The sequence below is a fragment of the Cygnus olor genome, chromosome 5 (genome assembly GCF_009769625.2).
Source record: "Cygnus olor isolate bCygOlo1 chromosome 5, bCygOlo1.pri.v2, whole genome shotgun sequence".
Lineage (NCBI taxonomy): Eukaryota > Metazoa > Chordata > Aves > Anseriformes > Anatidae > Cygnus > Cygnus olor.
In genome coordinates this window covers 37290890-37307017 of record NC_049173.1, presented here as the reverse complement: position 1 = coordinate 37307017, position 16128 = coordinate 37290890, and the positions used below count along the sequence as shown (strand labels likewise).

At 41.7% G+C, this 16128-nt stretch overlaps 1 protein-coding gene across 1 annotated transcript; it reads right to left on the bottom strand.

Moving 5' to 3' along the window:
• Positions 1 to 8148: 8148 nt before the first annotated feature.
• Positions 8149 to 16047, bottom strand: ERH (ERH mRNA splicing and mitosis factor). The gene is made up of 4 exons (XM_040559970.1): positions 15904 to 16047; positions 12301 to 12388; positions 11000 to 11120; positions 8149 to 8647 (listed from the first exon to the last, which is right to left on the bottom strand). The coding sequence occupies exons 1-4, from the start codon at positions 15904 to 15906 to the stop codon at positions 8545 to 8547; spliced, it is 315 nt and encodes a 104-aa protein (XP_040415904.1). The 5' UTR covers positions 15907 to 16047; the 3' UTR covers positions 8149 to 8544.
• Between the last annotated feature and the right edge of the window lie 81 nt (positions 16048 to 16128).

The window sequence follows — 16128 nt, the reverse complement described above, 5'->3', positions numbered from 1 at the left end:
TGAATGGCGCTAGTCTGCCAAAACACTCTCAGGGCCCTTAATAACTTCTGCGTTATTGACAGCCTGAGCCAGGGAGAGCATCCTTGAATTTAACAACCACTAATGGATTTCTCTTTACTGGGCTCATCTAAGTAAATAGGAAGAAGGGTGTATTTCAGTCCTCATGGGACCTTCTGCTTAAATTAGCAATAGTTATTCCTAGTTACGGTGAGTCAGTGTTTGGTGGAAACTAGGGCAGGAAATATCAGCTTGGTCAATACACGTGAGTGAGGGAAATGGGGGAAAATGTGTGAAGCTGGCTCAGCTGTTGGGCTGGGACCTGGATTTTATTTTTACATTACTCCAGTAGCTGGAAGAGAGATTGGACAAGTCACAAAGGTAGATTTTTTTCAGTCTGAATTATATGTTAAGTACCTTTGAGGCTGGACCTTCGTTCTCTCTGCAACTAGGCTTAAGTAACATCTAACTTCTAATGACAGCACGCCTAGAGGTAGTCATGAATTTTGTACTGAAACAGTTTAAATGGAGGACTTGGAGTTGTGGAGCTTAACATGTTTTATTTGAGGTCTGTTGTGTGCGTGTGTGTGTGTGGGGGGGTCTTAAATAAAATTTCTGCTGGCTGCTGTTCCACCCCAGGAGTAATCCAGGGCACCAAATGAGTAGCCTAGGCTTCCTGGGCTTGGGGGGAATGGGGTATGAGGAATAAGATAGACAGAAGCCACCATGCTGAGTAGAGAGCTGCCCAGCTTATGCAATGTGCTAACAAGATGATTGGTTCATTAATTAAAAGACGGAGGGAGGTGCTTCTTTTCCTGGGGACTTGCAGATGGGAAATACTTCCTGGAGCTACAGCTGACCTGATTTGAGTGCTTTTCTCCCAAGGCACAGCAATGCAGTTTTAGGATTAACACAGTCCCTGTTCTACCCATTTCAGAGAGGCCTCGAGTCCTCTGGAACATTCCAGGTGAGTGTCCTAATTAAGGCTAATTACTTGGTTATTCTTGCATGGCTCTTTCTTGGTCTTTCTAGCTGAAGTTTCATTTTGTATAAATAACAAGTGCTTGGAGATCATGGGGCAAAGAGATAGAGGGTTTACTGAGTTATCAAGAACAATCAGAAGTGTTGCAAACATTAAAAGAGCACATGCATTGTTTGGAGGCATTAAATGATTCATTCTTGGTTAAGATTAGGGAGGTATCATTAACAGAGCATGAAAGATTGGTAAACTTCATTTAGAGTGGTAGGTGCCCAGAATGGTGACTGTGTTCAGCTGAAGATAAACTTAAACGGGTAAAGAAGCAGAGAACCACCCATCACAAGCTGCTCGTTTAGCAACACTGAGATGGGGAACGATAACTTTTCATGGGAGGTGAGGGGAGAAGTACTTGGAGAAAGAATATAAAATATTGTTACTGGCACACAGTCAGTAGAAATTGATTGTAAACTCACCTGGGCCAGAATCTAGAAGGTTCTGGAGCTGCAAAGACTTCTCATTCTAGAGTTGGAATGAGCTGCAGAAGGTGTTCTGGAGTAGCCTTATGAGCTGGCAGGGAAAGCTGCATTGATTCGGCCCTGGCTAAACTTCTGGAGATGGTTGGGATGGAATAGAAACAATTCTGGTTTGAGAAACGCACTCCTTCAAAGAGGATTGGATGCTTGACTCTGCTTGCTGCATGTTGCTGATGTCTTGGTGGTTTCGCTGCGTTCCAGTGTTACGGTGGAATAGGTGTAGAAGATTAAAAAAAAAATCCCTCAGAAATCATGTTAATATATATATTTTTTCATTTTATTTTAAAATAAATTTATTTTCTGCTCAGATCCTGAAGGTAGCCAGAGCGAAAAGCAAAACATGGCACAAGGCTTGTTTCTAGTCCTAGTGGGGTTGACTTTCTTCTTCCCCAGCATGTACCTCGCTGGGTACTGCGTTAGGATGCCTTTGCCTCCTAGTGAGGCTGGCAGGGGGGAGCATTGAGCTTCTCCTGTCAAAACATCACAAATTTTTTAGGCCTTTTATATGGAAATATTTACATTTGTTGACAGCTGGAAATGTGTGTGTGTGTGTTTGGGGTCGGGGTGTGTCTGGGTGGAAGGTCTGATGGCCCCCCAGGACTACACCCGTCTAACAAGGCATTTTACTCAGTGTCATGTGTGAACCTTCATTCCTGCACAGAAAACATTGGAACAAGATCAAATCTGACCTGTCCATACCCTATCTTTTTCGCTGGGTAGTGGTTACATACAGTACTTGCTGTAGCCCAGTGAGTGTGTCACGCAGTTGTGTCATGCAAACCCATTTAGGAGTACTTGGTATGCTGCCATTTGCAGCAATATCCTAGGAAGGCTGGGGAATACTGAGTTCAGATGCTTCTGTGAAATCAGTCACAATAGGGATTCAGAGCTCGCGTTTCCCACTTTTTGAGATATGGGATGTCCCAGCAATGAGTCCCATAGAATGACAGGTAACTTAGGATGGAAGAAAGCTCCAGAAGTCCTCTATTCACATCCCACTTAGAGCAGGTCTAACCAGACCAGGTTGCCCAGGGCCGTGTCCGGTCGGGTCTTGAACATCTCCAAGGACAGCTGCTCCCCAGGCTCCCTGGGCATCAGGCGTGTGTTGGAGTGTGCGAAATCACGTCCCCCAGGTAACCAACAAGGCAGTAGCTTAAACTCAGGAGCCTGTTTCCCACACAGTCATAGAATTAGACACTAGGTTGAAGCACTGATGCATTAGAGATCTGGGCCATGCAAGTATCTCGTTTAGCCAGTAGCTATGCCCAGAAACACAGACCTTAAGCACACAGGCTCATTTTCCTCCAGGTCTCATTGACTTACATGGCACAAGCAGAAGGCATGCAGCTGCTATGTGCAGTGACAGAAGCTGTGTGCGTGTCACTGAGTGCTGATGCTAAGACAACAGTGCAAAGTGACAGTTTATTTGGAAACACTAAGAAGTTTGATACTGCAGGGGTTGTAGGAGAAAATTGACTGTTTTGTGTACAAAAATATTAGCAAAAATCTTGCCAGCGCTTCACAAGCGGCGGCACTGAGTGGGGATAAGTTTTGCTTGCGTGTCACTTGCAAGCTAAGCACAAAGAGTGGAAAGAAAAGCTATACGTTGGAACTGAGCCTGAAAGTCACGCAGATAAACTGTTCGTACAGATCCATAGCTCAGATGGCAGTAATGAGAAAACATCACCAGGATCCAATGTTTCTTCGTGATGAATCCAATCGGGGCTTGCTTTAACTTGGACGGTTTTCACATGAAGACGAAACATTTATTCATGGGTCAGAACAGAGAACTGTCTTGTACTGTGCAAAATCAAACCTCTCCATTCAGTGCATTTCAGTGGCAATTCATTCCCCTGCTACTTCAGTGAATGGCACATTATATTCAGCCAGCACTAAGTAACATTATAACAGACAACACTCAGTGTAAGAAAAACTCGAGAGGACTGGCTAATATAGCAGAGCTTTAAAATAATTTTCTATTTTAAACAGATTTACAGTTTTGATATGTAACTTCTGCTAGCTTAGGATAATTGAGATAAAGCTGAAGCAAATGGTTCCAAGCTTTAGGCGCAAGCAGTCCAGATACTCGGTGACACTGACACTCTTGGGCTCAGTTACTAGCCTCAGCCACAACCTGCCTCATGCTGGAGAGCTGCTGAATGAAGCTCCCTGACCCCTCAAGATACTTTCCTTCCCTCCCCCACAACACTTACATTAATGGTAAGAGATCTAATGCATTTAATACTCTCCGGAGTCAACAGACAGACAATACTAGGTTCTAGCAGACAATTAAGTTTCACAGGGGTTGAAAAGCAAGAGCTTGAAATTACTTTATACTTGTAATCCAGTGACTGTTGACTTTCACTGTTTATTATCTTTATTGATGGACTGTTTAAGTGAATTTCTTCCAACAAAGCTCTCTTTAAATACAATCACTAAATCAATACAATTTGCAATTCAGTGGGATTGGCAAATGTATCTGTTTATGTACTCTAAAGCAGAGTAGCTGGAGCATTCCCTTCTCCCCTCTGAGGGTAACTCCTCTTATGAAGTTTCCATGTGTTTTCAATGCATCATGAACTAGCTCACTGCTTGGTGTAGGGTAAGGAGATCACAATCAACAACTCTGTAACTTTCTTACCTCTTTTTAATGGAAGTGAAGAAACTGGTAGTTCTTCTAACCTAAAAAATACCAGGAATGGTCAAGTGCCCTCTTGTTGTAAACAGTTTTTCTAAAGCACGTATATTAGTTACTATCAAAGATAACAAGGTGGTCTTTGCTTCTACTCTTTTCCCACTGTGACAAAGGTGTTAAGCAGAACAAACTGATGTAACGATGGGGATGCCACTTGCCTGCTGTGCTTATGGTGTGTTGTCATAGACGTCATGATTTCAGTCTAGCTTTTAAAAGAATGTGATGAGGAAAGAAACTGTAGATGAAGACAAGTATTTTAATCACCTATTTCACTTTCAAAAAAGGAATAAAAACTCAATTTTGCTCCACAAGCCCCCTCTAGAAGTCTTCAGAATTCTGAAAGATGGCTGCAGAGTGGGGTTCTTGTAAGAGTGATCCTGTTACAGTTGTTATGTGACGTGATCAAAATTTTAATCCAAGTGGGGTTACATCAGACCTAGGTCCTTAAACTGGCTGTGAAGTTTTGGTCTGTATCCCCAAACCACACAATATAATCGTGTCAGGCATCCTCTCCCTCCATCCCAGTCCATCAAAAACTGTCAGGAACATGCAATGGCAGATAAACTGGTCCTTTACGTATACAGCAGTTTAGCTACCATTTTCTGAAACAGCATTTACTTGCTTGATCTTGCTGTCAGAGCCCCAAATGAGACTTTAAGTTACCAACTGCTCTGCTTATGGCTGCTGAGTGGCAGCCCCTGTTCTGCCTTTCTCCCACGACTCCCAGTGTCTCTCCTGTACCAGCTGTATTAACTACAAGTGTAGAAACTACACAGTGTGGAGCAGCATTGTGCCCTTACAATAGCAACAAACTGTTAGATCAACTCAGTCATCTCCTGAAACTTCACCTTATTATTTGCTTGGTGAACAGCCGTGCCATGAAATGGGGTGTACCGCTCTGGTTTTGCCTCACTTGGGATCAGTAGCAGGCAGTTCAGAGTCTGCATGACGACTCGATTAGATGAGATATAGCATGCTTCATGGCTCCATAAGCCAGGCAGCTCAGTTGCTTCACACTCCCGGCAATGGATGAGGGCTCATCTATCTCACTGAAGCGAGGCTAGGCTTGCTTGATGGACTTTTTAAAAATAAAAAATAAAAAAATCACGTACTTAGAAATACTAGGTCTCTAAATTCCATTCTTTCTCCCCTTTTTAGAAGACTGTACCATTGCCCTGCAGAAACAGCCAGTATGATTTACCTTTATCATTTACTCCCACACTGTAGCTGCTATGATCAACACTGCCACTTATGCATGTCCTTCATGCGGGAAGTATCTGGCTTCCACAGGGCAAAGCGTGCATAGGATGACGGACTCTTTTCAGACATACCTTCTGTAATCATGTGACTTATTCACCGATTACTAGCAAAACACTGCTAACAAACCTTAATTGAAAAGTAGCTGAACTCAGGCAAATAAATGTTTGATATTGGTTAGTGGAACTGCTGTCATGTCTTTAGGGACAGGTGCAACTGGAGAAGGTCCTAAGAACACTGCTATCGCCCCTTAATGGAAAGGAGCTAGTGAAGAGACACCGTAAGACTCCTGGTGTCTCTGGATCCGGGAACAGTCATTCACTCTAGGCCCAACCCTCCTGTAGTTGTGGCTTTGAGCATAGGGACCACTCCAATACTTCAAGCTTGGCTAAGGGAGCGTTAGAGCACCACCAGTGACGCATCTTCTGGGTACAGAGTCATACAGTCTGGCCTTTCTTTCATCTGTTTTAGACACATGCTGTAAGGTTCGGGCAGAGTTAGATGATAAAAATGTGAGCTCGAAGGGGCGCAAAACTTTAACGAAATACCACTCAGATTTTTTTCCTGCCAAGCAGCAAATTGAAAAGTAATTTTTCACTTGGCCTCCTACAGCAGACTACATTACTAGAGTGCCAACCGAGTGTCTACTGGCATGTTATGTGTTTCCAAATGCTCACAACCCTCTTCTTTACTATATTTCTGAAAGCAAGTTAGATGGATTTCAGATTAGTTCCACATTCTCCTTTCTCATCTGTTACACGTCAGGCTGACGCTGCAGCATCTTTTTTTTTTCCTTCAAGTGTTTTTGCACTCAGTTAAGCAATTGTTCTGTTGTCTCATGAATAGTTAATCAAGTAAAAGGCAAACCCAAGGTAATGTGGAGAATGGCAACTCGGGAACTATACACTAGGGTATACACTAGGGAATTTTAACCAGTAGCTTATTTCAGGAGGAAAGAAAAAGCAGTACCCCACCCCCCCCCCCAAAAAAAAAAAACAAAACACAAACAGAAACAACAGGCAGCTGTAGTTAGGTACCAAAGGGAAAGGAGATGTTTAAGTGCCTTCTCCTAAAGTGTTCTACAGGCCCTATCTTTTGTATCAGCAGAAGGCTGAGTCTGGCTCCACAGGTATAAAAGGAACTTATACTTACATTTTCCAGTTCCTTGTACTTTTCACCATCAGGAAAGTGCCCACATGCCTGTTTTTTTTTTCTTAAAGTAAAAACAAGCTCACAAAATGAGAAAAACACTTAATCACTATTTTTTAGCGTGCAGAAAGCAAGAAGGGATTTTTATTTGACTTCACTTAAAAGACTGCAGAATTGCATCCTGCTTAGCACCTTAAAGGAATATGCACTAGATTGGTTCACTGTGAGAATAGTGGAGTTTTAATGAAGAAATATTCACCAGTAATAAAACCCAAATATTTTGGGAAAGAACATGCTATTTTAGTACTTGCTAAACAGGAGGATAAACTATACAAGATGCTTGAATAACATTGTTGATATTAATTTGAGTGTCACTATACGGGGCAACAGTTAGCGAGTTATTTTTGTTTTAAGCTGCATTTGGATATAAAAGCAAGCTTCTACACAGAAATATTTCCAGATTTAAGTAACCACGTGTAGATACGCTTCAGACCTGCCCTGCTTTGAAAAATCTGTTTTAAAGGAAGCATGTTTTGAAGTTAGCAGATTGAATCGATACCTTATCGCTACAATCATAGAACTAGTAGCTTTAATCTCCAATTTGTACTCATGTTGGAAAATGTTCTAACATTCCCCTCGGATATGTCTAAGAATTTCTTCTCCCCAGTAATTTGACTCAAAGTCTTCAGCAGCACTTACCGCTTAAGTGAAGCTATTTTCATTAAAGCTTTACTATACACAGTCCATTTAAACTCATTCTTTTAAGCCAATGCATTTGCTGTAAAGTCTATCAAACTATGAATGTGTTTCAGGAAGCTAAGCGCACTGGAGACAGCTACATTCTTCCATTAACCCTAGAACTGCTCCTGGCTGGGCACACCTGGAGAGTCTGATTCCAATCTGTACCCACAGTGGAGGGACTCTAGACTAACACAAAGGCACGAAGTACCAGTTTAGCCTTGCTCTTCTACCTGCTATTTACTTGGTCTAATATATCCTCCAGCACTATTTGTAATCTTGCTGTACTGAAAAAAACACAGCTGCATCTGTTTTAGGCAGGGGGGAGGGTATCATTCTACAGAGCATGCAAGCAGATAGGTCCTTATCCCTTGTAAAGAGGGAATACAGTTTGGGCAAGATTCACGCCAGAATAATTCACTTTGCCCGTTCCTTTCTCAGGGGAAGCTTGGAAGTAGAATTATTCATGGGGTCTGTGATGCGATACATCAGCCTGCTCTTAGCCATCATCTGTCCTAGCAAGCAGACACTTACCTGAAGATAAATGCCTTCTAAGAAAGATCAAGTTTAGAGTGCAAGAACAAGAGGGTTGCTATGCTTCCCAAAGATCCCCAGGAAAGACAGCCAAGTATAGGCCAGAGAAATTAATTTGGAAGGCCAGACTTAGAGCCATCCTGTAATACAGCAAATGACCATGGTGTTCAGTCCATACATGCTTTCAAACCCCATTCTTCAGCAAATGGGCAAGAAAGATTTAGTTCACGGTATAGCAGGAAAAAACACAAAATTCAGCACTCAAATTTAACTAAAGGGTAGTTTTTTATTCCCCATTAAGACCGCCTCAAGGACAAAACTAAATGTTGGAAACCCCACAGAAGGGCACATACAGTGGATGTGGTGAAGTACAATGTGAACAGCCCCAGGGGTTCAAATAAGGTAGGACCATTAGCTAACCAGCAGGAAAAAAAAAAATTAACTCTGCTGAAGATGTTGCAGTTTCTTCCCCATTTACACTGAAAAAAAAAAAAAGGTCAATCCAACAAAATCCTTGCATCTCTAACAATACATTCAGTCCCGACTAAAGAGTTTAACAAGATGGCAACAGGATGACTATAATACAAAACTTTCACTACTACACTCTGTACACACCTGTTGTCCAAGCCCTCCCCCAGCCCCACGTAAGGATGGCGTCCCCATTATTTGCTTGCTTGCTGGGCCTGCCTGCGGAGGAGGACGTAGATCTTCTCCTTTATCCAGTCTTTATTGTACGGTTGGTATGTCTGAGTGTCAGCACGGTAACTAGAAAAAAGAAAAGAACTCATGTAATATTGGTCTGTTCCATGGAACACTTCCTACAAAGACTTCACAGACAATTAAGTGTCCTCAAGCGTACGAGGCAGAAAGTTGTATACAGAACATCAGTAATATCAGAAGTGAATGGGAATTGCCATTTATCAAAGATTTGTTCTGTTTCCTAAAAAAACAACTCACAAGTTACCCAGCAGATCAGTAAGAACCTGAAACAACCAGATTCTCCAAAGACTATTAAGAGACTGCATTGTGCATTTAAATTCATGAATGTAATTACTTATGGGAGAAAGAAAACAGAGCACCTTAATATTCTGGAACTTAGAATTAAGAAGAATAGTTCCACCAGGAAACTATACTTAATTTGTCTTAATGAGCCAAACAGTTTAACTTCAAGCAAGTGTTCATGTAATTTTTCAAGTGTTCCACTTCTGCCTGGATTTTTTTTTTTAATAAAATGAATAAAAGCACAATTTTCCAGGAATAAAGGCAGTCTAATAGACGGATGACAAATGATTCTTGCCAGCTGGCAGCAAGGGCAAGCTTGCATCTAATAAACAAGGACACTTCATAATAAGCAAACTGAAGACAAGAGCCTACACGTTAATTTTCTTTACTACTCAGGGACAGGCAATAAAAGTAGACCACTAGCAAGATTTCTTGCCAGGGCTAAAGAACTTGGTTACTCAAGACACTGTTGAACTGAAGCAGAATTAGTCTGAAAAATAAAAGCAAAACATATAAACTTAACTGTGAAGATTAATGCCCTCCTTTCCCCCTTTAGTTCTTAAAGGTGATTTTTTTTTATAAAGATGGTATTTTCAGCCAATGTCCCAGCCAGTCCCTCAATTTTGCTACAGGTATTTCTCATCGGGTAAGAACAGTAAGGTGGTCACTGGTAAGCAGCTGAGTATAAATCCAGTTGTTTAACTCAATCCAGAATAATTTGCAGTTCTTACTTTAAAAGACAAAGCCCTGAACATACTATTTTTAAGAAAGCCTTATTTAAAACCCAGCATGAGTAATTCAAGGCCATAGAAAGAGTTTTAGTGTATACCAATATATTAACGATTTCATTACAGTGTAAGAAATGTTAGTTTTGGGAATTGTTTGATTTATTCCCCTCCCTTCCACCCTATCCATTCATAATGCTACACTGCAAGACCAGATAGCAAGTACTTCACAAATCTCCGCAAGCGCAAGGCATGTCTGGTATGTTATGTGCTGTGTGTGCCATCTGGTGGAAAACGCTAAGCCGAAGTAGCATGACACTAAGTTTACAAGCCTTATTAAGAAATATGAAAGACTGTACAAGAAATCAGTCGCTACTTCTTAAAGCAAATAGTCTTCAGTCTGTTAAATATGCTAAAACAAAGCATGTCTTTCAAACCACATCAGCCTAGTACGATGACACCAGGAGATCTAACATGGCAGAACAAGGTAACCACAGAAATTGTCATAGCAATTTATTTATTCTACTGAACTCTTTGGTGAATGGCATTTGTAGCAAGTCACTATCAGTAATGTAATCTGTTTCCGTATGTACATCTAGATGCAAAGGAAAGCAATCCAATTTGTTTTTTTCTTTTTTTTACACTGCATAAATTGGCAAGGATTGCTTACTGTGCAGCTGCACAGAACTTGCATTGGGATTTAAGACAGAGCAGTACAGCTGCAGAAATGTCCACACTAGATACTCACTGGCTTAAAAAGAGATCCTAGAATTTTGAGCTGAGCAAACTGATGTGGTTTTGGTTATTTGAATGTGCTATTTGTATCCATATTCCTACAGAATTTCTGTGAAATTCAATGCCACCGTCATCTCAAACCATTGCTCTGAAATGTATGGCACAAAAATTAGCCAGGATCTACCTGATTTAGTCACAATGTTAGCTACACTCTAAATACTGAAATTTAACACTTGATTTCAGTCCAGTCAGAATGGAAAGCACACAAGACCACCTTTGCCTGCCCACAACTTTAACACACAGATGAGAATCAGAGATTATGTATTCACAAGGGCACTCAAACCACTAGCTAGGGGGATCAACTGGATTAATAGGTTCCTCAATCACTTAACTAGGATTTACAGAAGCTTCCATCTTGCTGTATCTCAATCAAAGTAAACAGTTGCAAGTGACTTCTATAGACTACCACCAAAATGATATTAAAGCCTTCAGCTGAATACAATTCATTAATCATTCTGCCTCCTTAAGAATCAGACCAATTGCATAAAGGCAGATCCAGCCCCAATTTAAACAGACTAGCCAGTCTAAAACATGTAAGAGTTTATACAGAAGAGTTCTGTGGGTCACTGAAACAGATTTGTACAACTGAACTTACACAAGACAGCTGAGGTCTGCCAAGTCGTCAATGAAGTCAAACAACTGGCTGATATCATATGTAATGGATGGACTGTTGGGATTCATTCTCTTCAGATGCTCTTCATACATTTTACAGACTCCTACAGAGGGGGAAAAAAAGATTGATAATGCAATAATGTCAGCACTGGAGAAAAGCAAAAAAAAATCTGTATTTGCTGCACTTTTTTTCAGATATTGAACCAGATGCCAAGAAAGTTTAGATGTGAGTACTATGAAAACAGACATGAACTTACTCAGATTTTGTTGCTGAAATGCTTTTGTTTTAGCTCCTTGCATTGAACACAATACTATAAAACTAGGTAAGATGCATGACGAGCATCATCATCTAAAGGAAAACCATTTAGTTCTGTTGTAGATTTAATGTTCTATGCAGTAAGCTCCAAGTGAAGTCTGGAACTTCGTCTAATAACTTTTAAACAGCAATTGCAACATATATTTCTACTGTACAAGCACCTGAGAAAGACTAAGTACTGTTAAATACAGCTGGTCAAGTCTCAGAAGAGATCATTCTTCATGAAAGAGTCAAACACAGTGACTGAGATAAGAGTGACAGAGCAAGTCTGTACATTTACATAAGTTTTACTTAATCTATCCCATAAATAATTCTGATACATTTGAAAAGAATGTAATATTAAAGTGAGCATGGGGGTTTTACATTATCTCTCTTATGCTTTTGTTTGTCTTGCAAAGCTTTCTGGAATTAGATTTTAATGCTAAGAGAACTTTTACATTTAAATTATACAGCTGTAGTATTTCAATCTTTTCTCCAACGCTCACTGTCTCTCTCAAAGTCACACAACTTTTTTTTTTCTGGCACAGAAGCCACCAGGTTGCAAACTACGTTTCAATTACAAGCATGCTTTTATTGTATATATTATTTCCAGTAGAAATCTTTCCTTTGCATGGTTAGCACCAAAATTTGTGAGAGTTGGAATCTGATCGCGCAGTGAAATATGTTCAGACCGGTCTGTTGCACGGCCTCACTATAAATATTGCCTACTTTTATGAACTGAACACGGTTCAATCTAGTTAAGCCAAAAGGAGACACTTAACGTCACAAGGAAGTTTTAGAAAGAAAGGATAACTATTTAGTTTGCTAAAACATTAGTAAATTAAAAACATAAGACACTTTTGCTTCTTTTTTTTCCGAATTACCTTGGGAAAACGTCAACAGCATCTTATTCTCTTACCAAGGAAGTAGGAGAATATGTCGAAAACAGGATTTTAACAATAGTTTTAGACTACAATGATTGCACCCACCTTCCATGCACTCATTCACCGACTCATAATCAGCATATGTTCTGCCTTCTGGCCTCTTGGTAGGCTGAACAAGTAGAATTGTGTGAGACTGAAAAACAAAACAAGAAAACAAAATATTTTTCAAAATCTTTTTTTAAAATTTGAAGTTATTTATCTGAATGAAAAATAAGCTGTAATTTTATTTTTGGCCACCAGATCGTTACACAAACTGGGAAGCATACCACAGCAGTTCCCAGTGTTACTCTGTGATGCTTCCACACATCTTTGGCACGTAAAGGTTAATTACGACGACTAAGACTGCACAGTCTTCTCAAAACTAACCAGGCTAAATAACTCAAAAAAATTAGTACAGTATTAAACACTGAACTACCAATCTAGGTCACGGACATTTTCCAAATAATACTTTTCATATAAGCTGTTATATTTTTGTTTCCAATCAGTCCTATCAGTTCTCACAAACTTTTAAAAATGTGTAATGTAAAATCATCAGTAAAGCAGCTATTGTGTTGAAGAAATCAAACGCGGAAATTGTAGTTTCTACTTAAACAGAAAAGCAAGGCGATGCAGTCAATGTACGGAAGCTATCCCATCGTGCATTTACTTATTGTATTCCAAAGGCAAGCTGTTAGTATGAATTAAGTACCCCAGCTACAAAGCAAAGATGGAGTCCAAATTAGCATCCCTGTCAGTCTCACCTTAAAGATTCAAACACAAAGAGCTATTTGGAGTTATTCACCTTCGAGGTAACACAAATTCTTTAACAAATCCGCACTTGGTATTCAAGATTATTTCCTGCAAATCAGATGTGCTGATTTTTTTTTTTTAAACACTTCAGCAAGCCTACTGAAAGGGCAATTATGGCACAGATAACTGTTCCAAATGTCAGCCTGTAAACTTGTTCTTCTGCAGGGAAGGCTTTGATGATTGTACGGTCTGTGGCTTGCATTATTTCTGTAATATTTTTCACTTGGATGCAGCAAGTAATTTAAACAAACAAGATTTTAAGCGTACACAGCCTGTGACCTAATTAACAGGTTACACATCATAGGAAGTTTGCAAGCACCCTAGAAAACAGCATTTCCCGTGCTGCTAATCTAACCCAGCACTTTCAGCGCTAATATATAAAGCGAGTACTCAACTTGTAAAACTCGTGCAGGGAACTGCAGAGTAAGACACACTGGAAAGAAATACCAAAATGCATTATCAGGCTTCATTTAGGTAGCTGCTGATAACCCACGCTTTGGACAGAACAGTTAAAAGGTACCACTTCAGTGCTCAAATGCGGTGATAGAAAAATGGCAAAGAACTTATAAGAAAATGGTCCAAATTTTTATACCACGATCGACCTGGGATACGGTTTCAGTTTTTTAAATTCATAACATGGGAGAAGGAGATTTGGAGGAGCTCAGAAGAAAAGTTCCAGAAAGAAGTAGTAGCAGTAAGACTTTTCCCCTCTCAGAAATGAAGGAGGGGAATGCAGAGCTCTGTGCTATAATGAAAATCAGACGAAGGAGACCAGATCTGCTAAGACTGCTTCCCTGCACACCGGAGGACGCTAGATGTGAACGGGACGCCCCCAGGGCTGCTGGTATCCAGCTGCTCCTAAGTGTGCTGCACTGTCCCAGGCACGCCTCACCAGGGAGTCAAAGGACTGCCAAATCCAGTCACAACTACTTCCAGCAGTACCCTTTGTATTTGCTTGTGACCAGGCTCCTCGCTTCCAGGACTTGGGACTCTGATCTCCCAGGAGCATCTAAGTAAGAATCCCTTCTTAATAAAAAATGGGGTCTGTCGGCCAGTTCAGCGCGTTCTATAAAAGCTTGCGTGTTTTAGCAGCAGAATGCCCTGCAAACTGCAGTTGTGGTCTTTGTACTTTCAAACTCAACTTTAACACTAGAAGAAAAAAGTTGGGTTTATTTGACAAAACCTAAGAAAGTATAGATAAAACTGTACTGACTAGGAGATGAGCAACTTTATCATAGTTGAGTGAATTCTGTATCCAGTCTCTCAGTGTCTTGGTGGGGAAGAACTTTAAGCTTTCCAACCTCAAAATACCCCTCCCATTCTTTGACTGTTAAATCAACATATTTATTCTGAGACTATCTCAATACTCAGACTACAGAAAAAAAGTATCAGTGAGCCAGACACATAAGCCAGTTCTTTCAGAACTTCAAGTCAGAATTTATTTGAGCTTCTGACTTGAAATCATTTTTCTCTTCGCAAACTTTTCAATATCCGTATCAGCCTGGAAATTATTCATTCCCTTGTACAAAAAAAGGGCATAATTCAGCTTTTCTAAAAGCAACACCAATAGATCGTGAGCCTCTAACAATAATTACTACAATAACATCAAAAAACAAGTCCAAATTGTTGCTAGTATTTCTTTTGATCCTGTTACTGCCACTTAAATTTCTCCTTCTAACAAGTATTAATGTCTCAGCTTCTGCTAGAAGCTCTGAAGTAAAGCAAACAATAAAAGAATCAATTCCTTCATGTTTATATTGTACAAATTAGCTTTTAAGATCTTCGTCCACTTTAGCTGGTCTACCAAAATTACTGACATTGGGATCAACTGTACTGCAGGATTAATGCATTACATCTTAAGTGTTTCTTTAAGAACTTCCTGTTATTTTACCATACAGAAAAAAAAAAACTAATTTAGCTTGATTTGGTAAAATTGCTCCTCCTCTCCCATCACAGATGTGACAAGTTCCTAAACCTGAGAGGTTTCTTCAAACTTTTACCTGCCCCCCTGAATACGTGCCTAGGGACAAAGATCAGTGTAAATAAAAACTGTTTGCTTTTTCTATGAATATAAATCTCATTGTTAGAAAACCAGAACAGAGGAAGATACCGAAAATGTCATGCCATAGGAATAGGTAATGTGGAAGAGTGCAGTACGGGCTCTTTATTGTGTTGCATTGTTGTGTGTTCTCGTGTTTTCTTTTAGAGCGCTGTTGTACTGGCTGTTGTTAAATAAGACTCCAAACTGGTTTATATTACTCCAATTTTCAACTCCCAGAGCGCTCTTTAGAAAGCTCTCCAAGTACAAAGTTGCAGACATAACCCCGTAAAAGCGGTTGAGGCAGCACTGGCACCCCAACGAGCAGGAGCCAGGCAGCATCTGCCCGAAGAGCATTTTGCCAATTGCGAAGCCTACCTGAAAAGAAACTGGGGGGGGGGGGGAAGGAAAAAAGAGAGAAGAACGAGGTATGGGGAGAGCAAGACGCCTGGCGAAGCGAGGCAGCGCACCGCACGCTTAGGGGCCTTCCAGCTCCTCCTGCTAGGCAGGAGGAGTGATTTCGGCGACTTTTTTCCCTCCTTCGGGCAGCAGAAGCCAAACTCCTGACCAAAGCCAGGCCGAGGCGGCCTCTCCCACCGGCCCCGGGGCACCGAGGGGCTCCGGCGCAACCCCCTCACGGAGGCGACCCCCGGACCAGGCCCGAGCCCCCGCTCGCGGCCTCCCCCCGCCACGTGCTGCCGGGCCGGGCCCTCCCCGCGGCCTTGCCGTCCTCCCCCGCCTCCCCCCGCCCCCCCCCGGTGCCGGTGCGGCCAGGCCGAGCCCCCCCGGAGCCCCCCGGGCCCCCCGGGCCCCCCGCTCACCATCGCGGCTCCCGCTCCTCAGCTCTGCCGCCGCCGACCGCCAGGCGCCCGCCGATCCCCCACAACCCCCCGCGGCCGACCAGCGAGAGGAAGGGCTAGAGCGCCCCCCCGCGCACGCGCGCCCCCTGAAGCCGAAGCGCTGAGGGCGGCGGGTGGAAGCCGAGCGGGACGCGTTGGAGGAGTGGGGGGGGGGAGGGGGGAAGCGGGCTGCGCCGCCATCTTTGA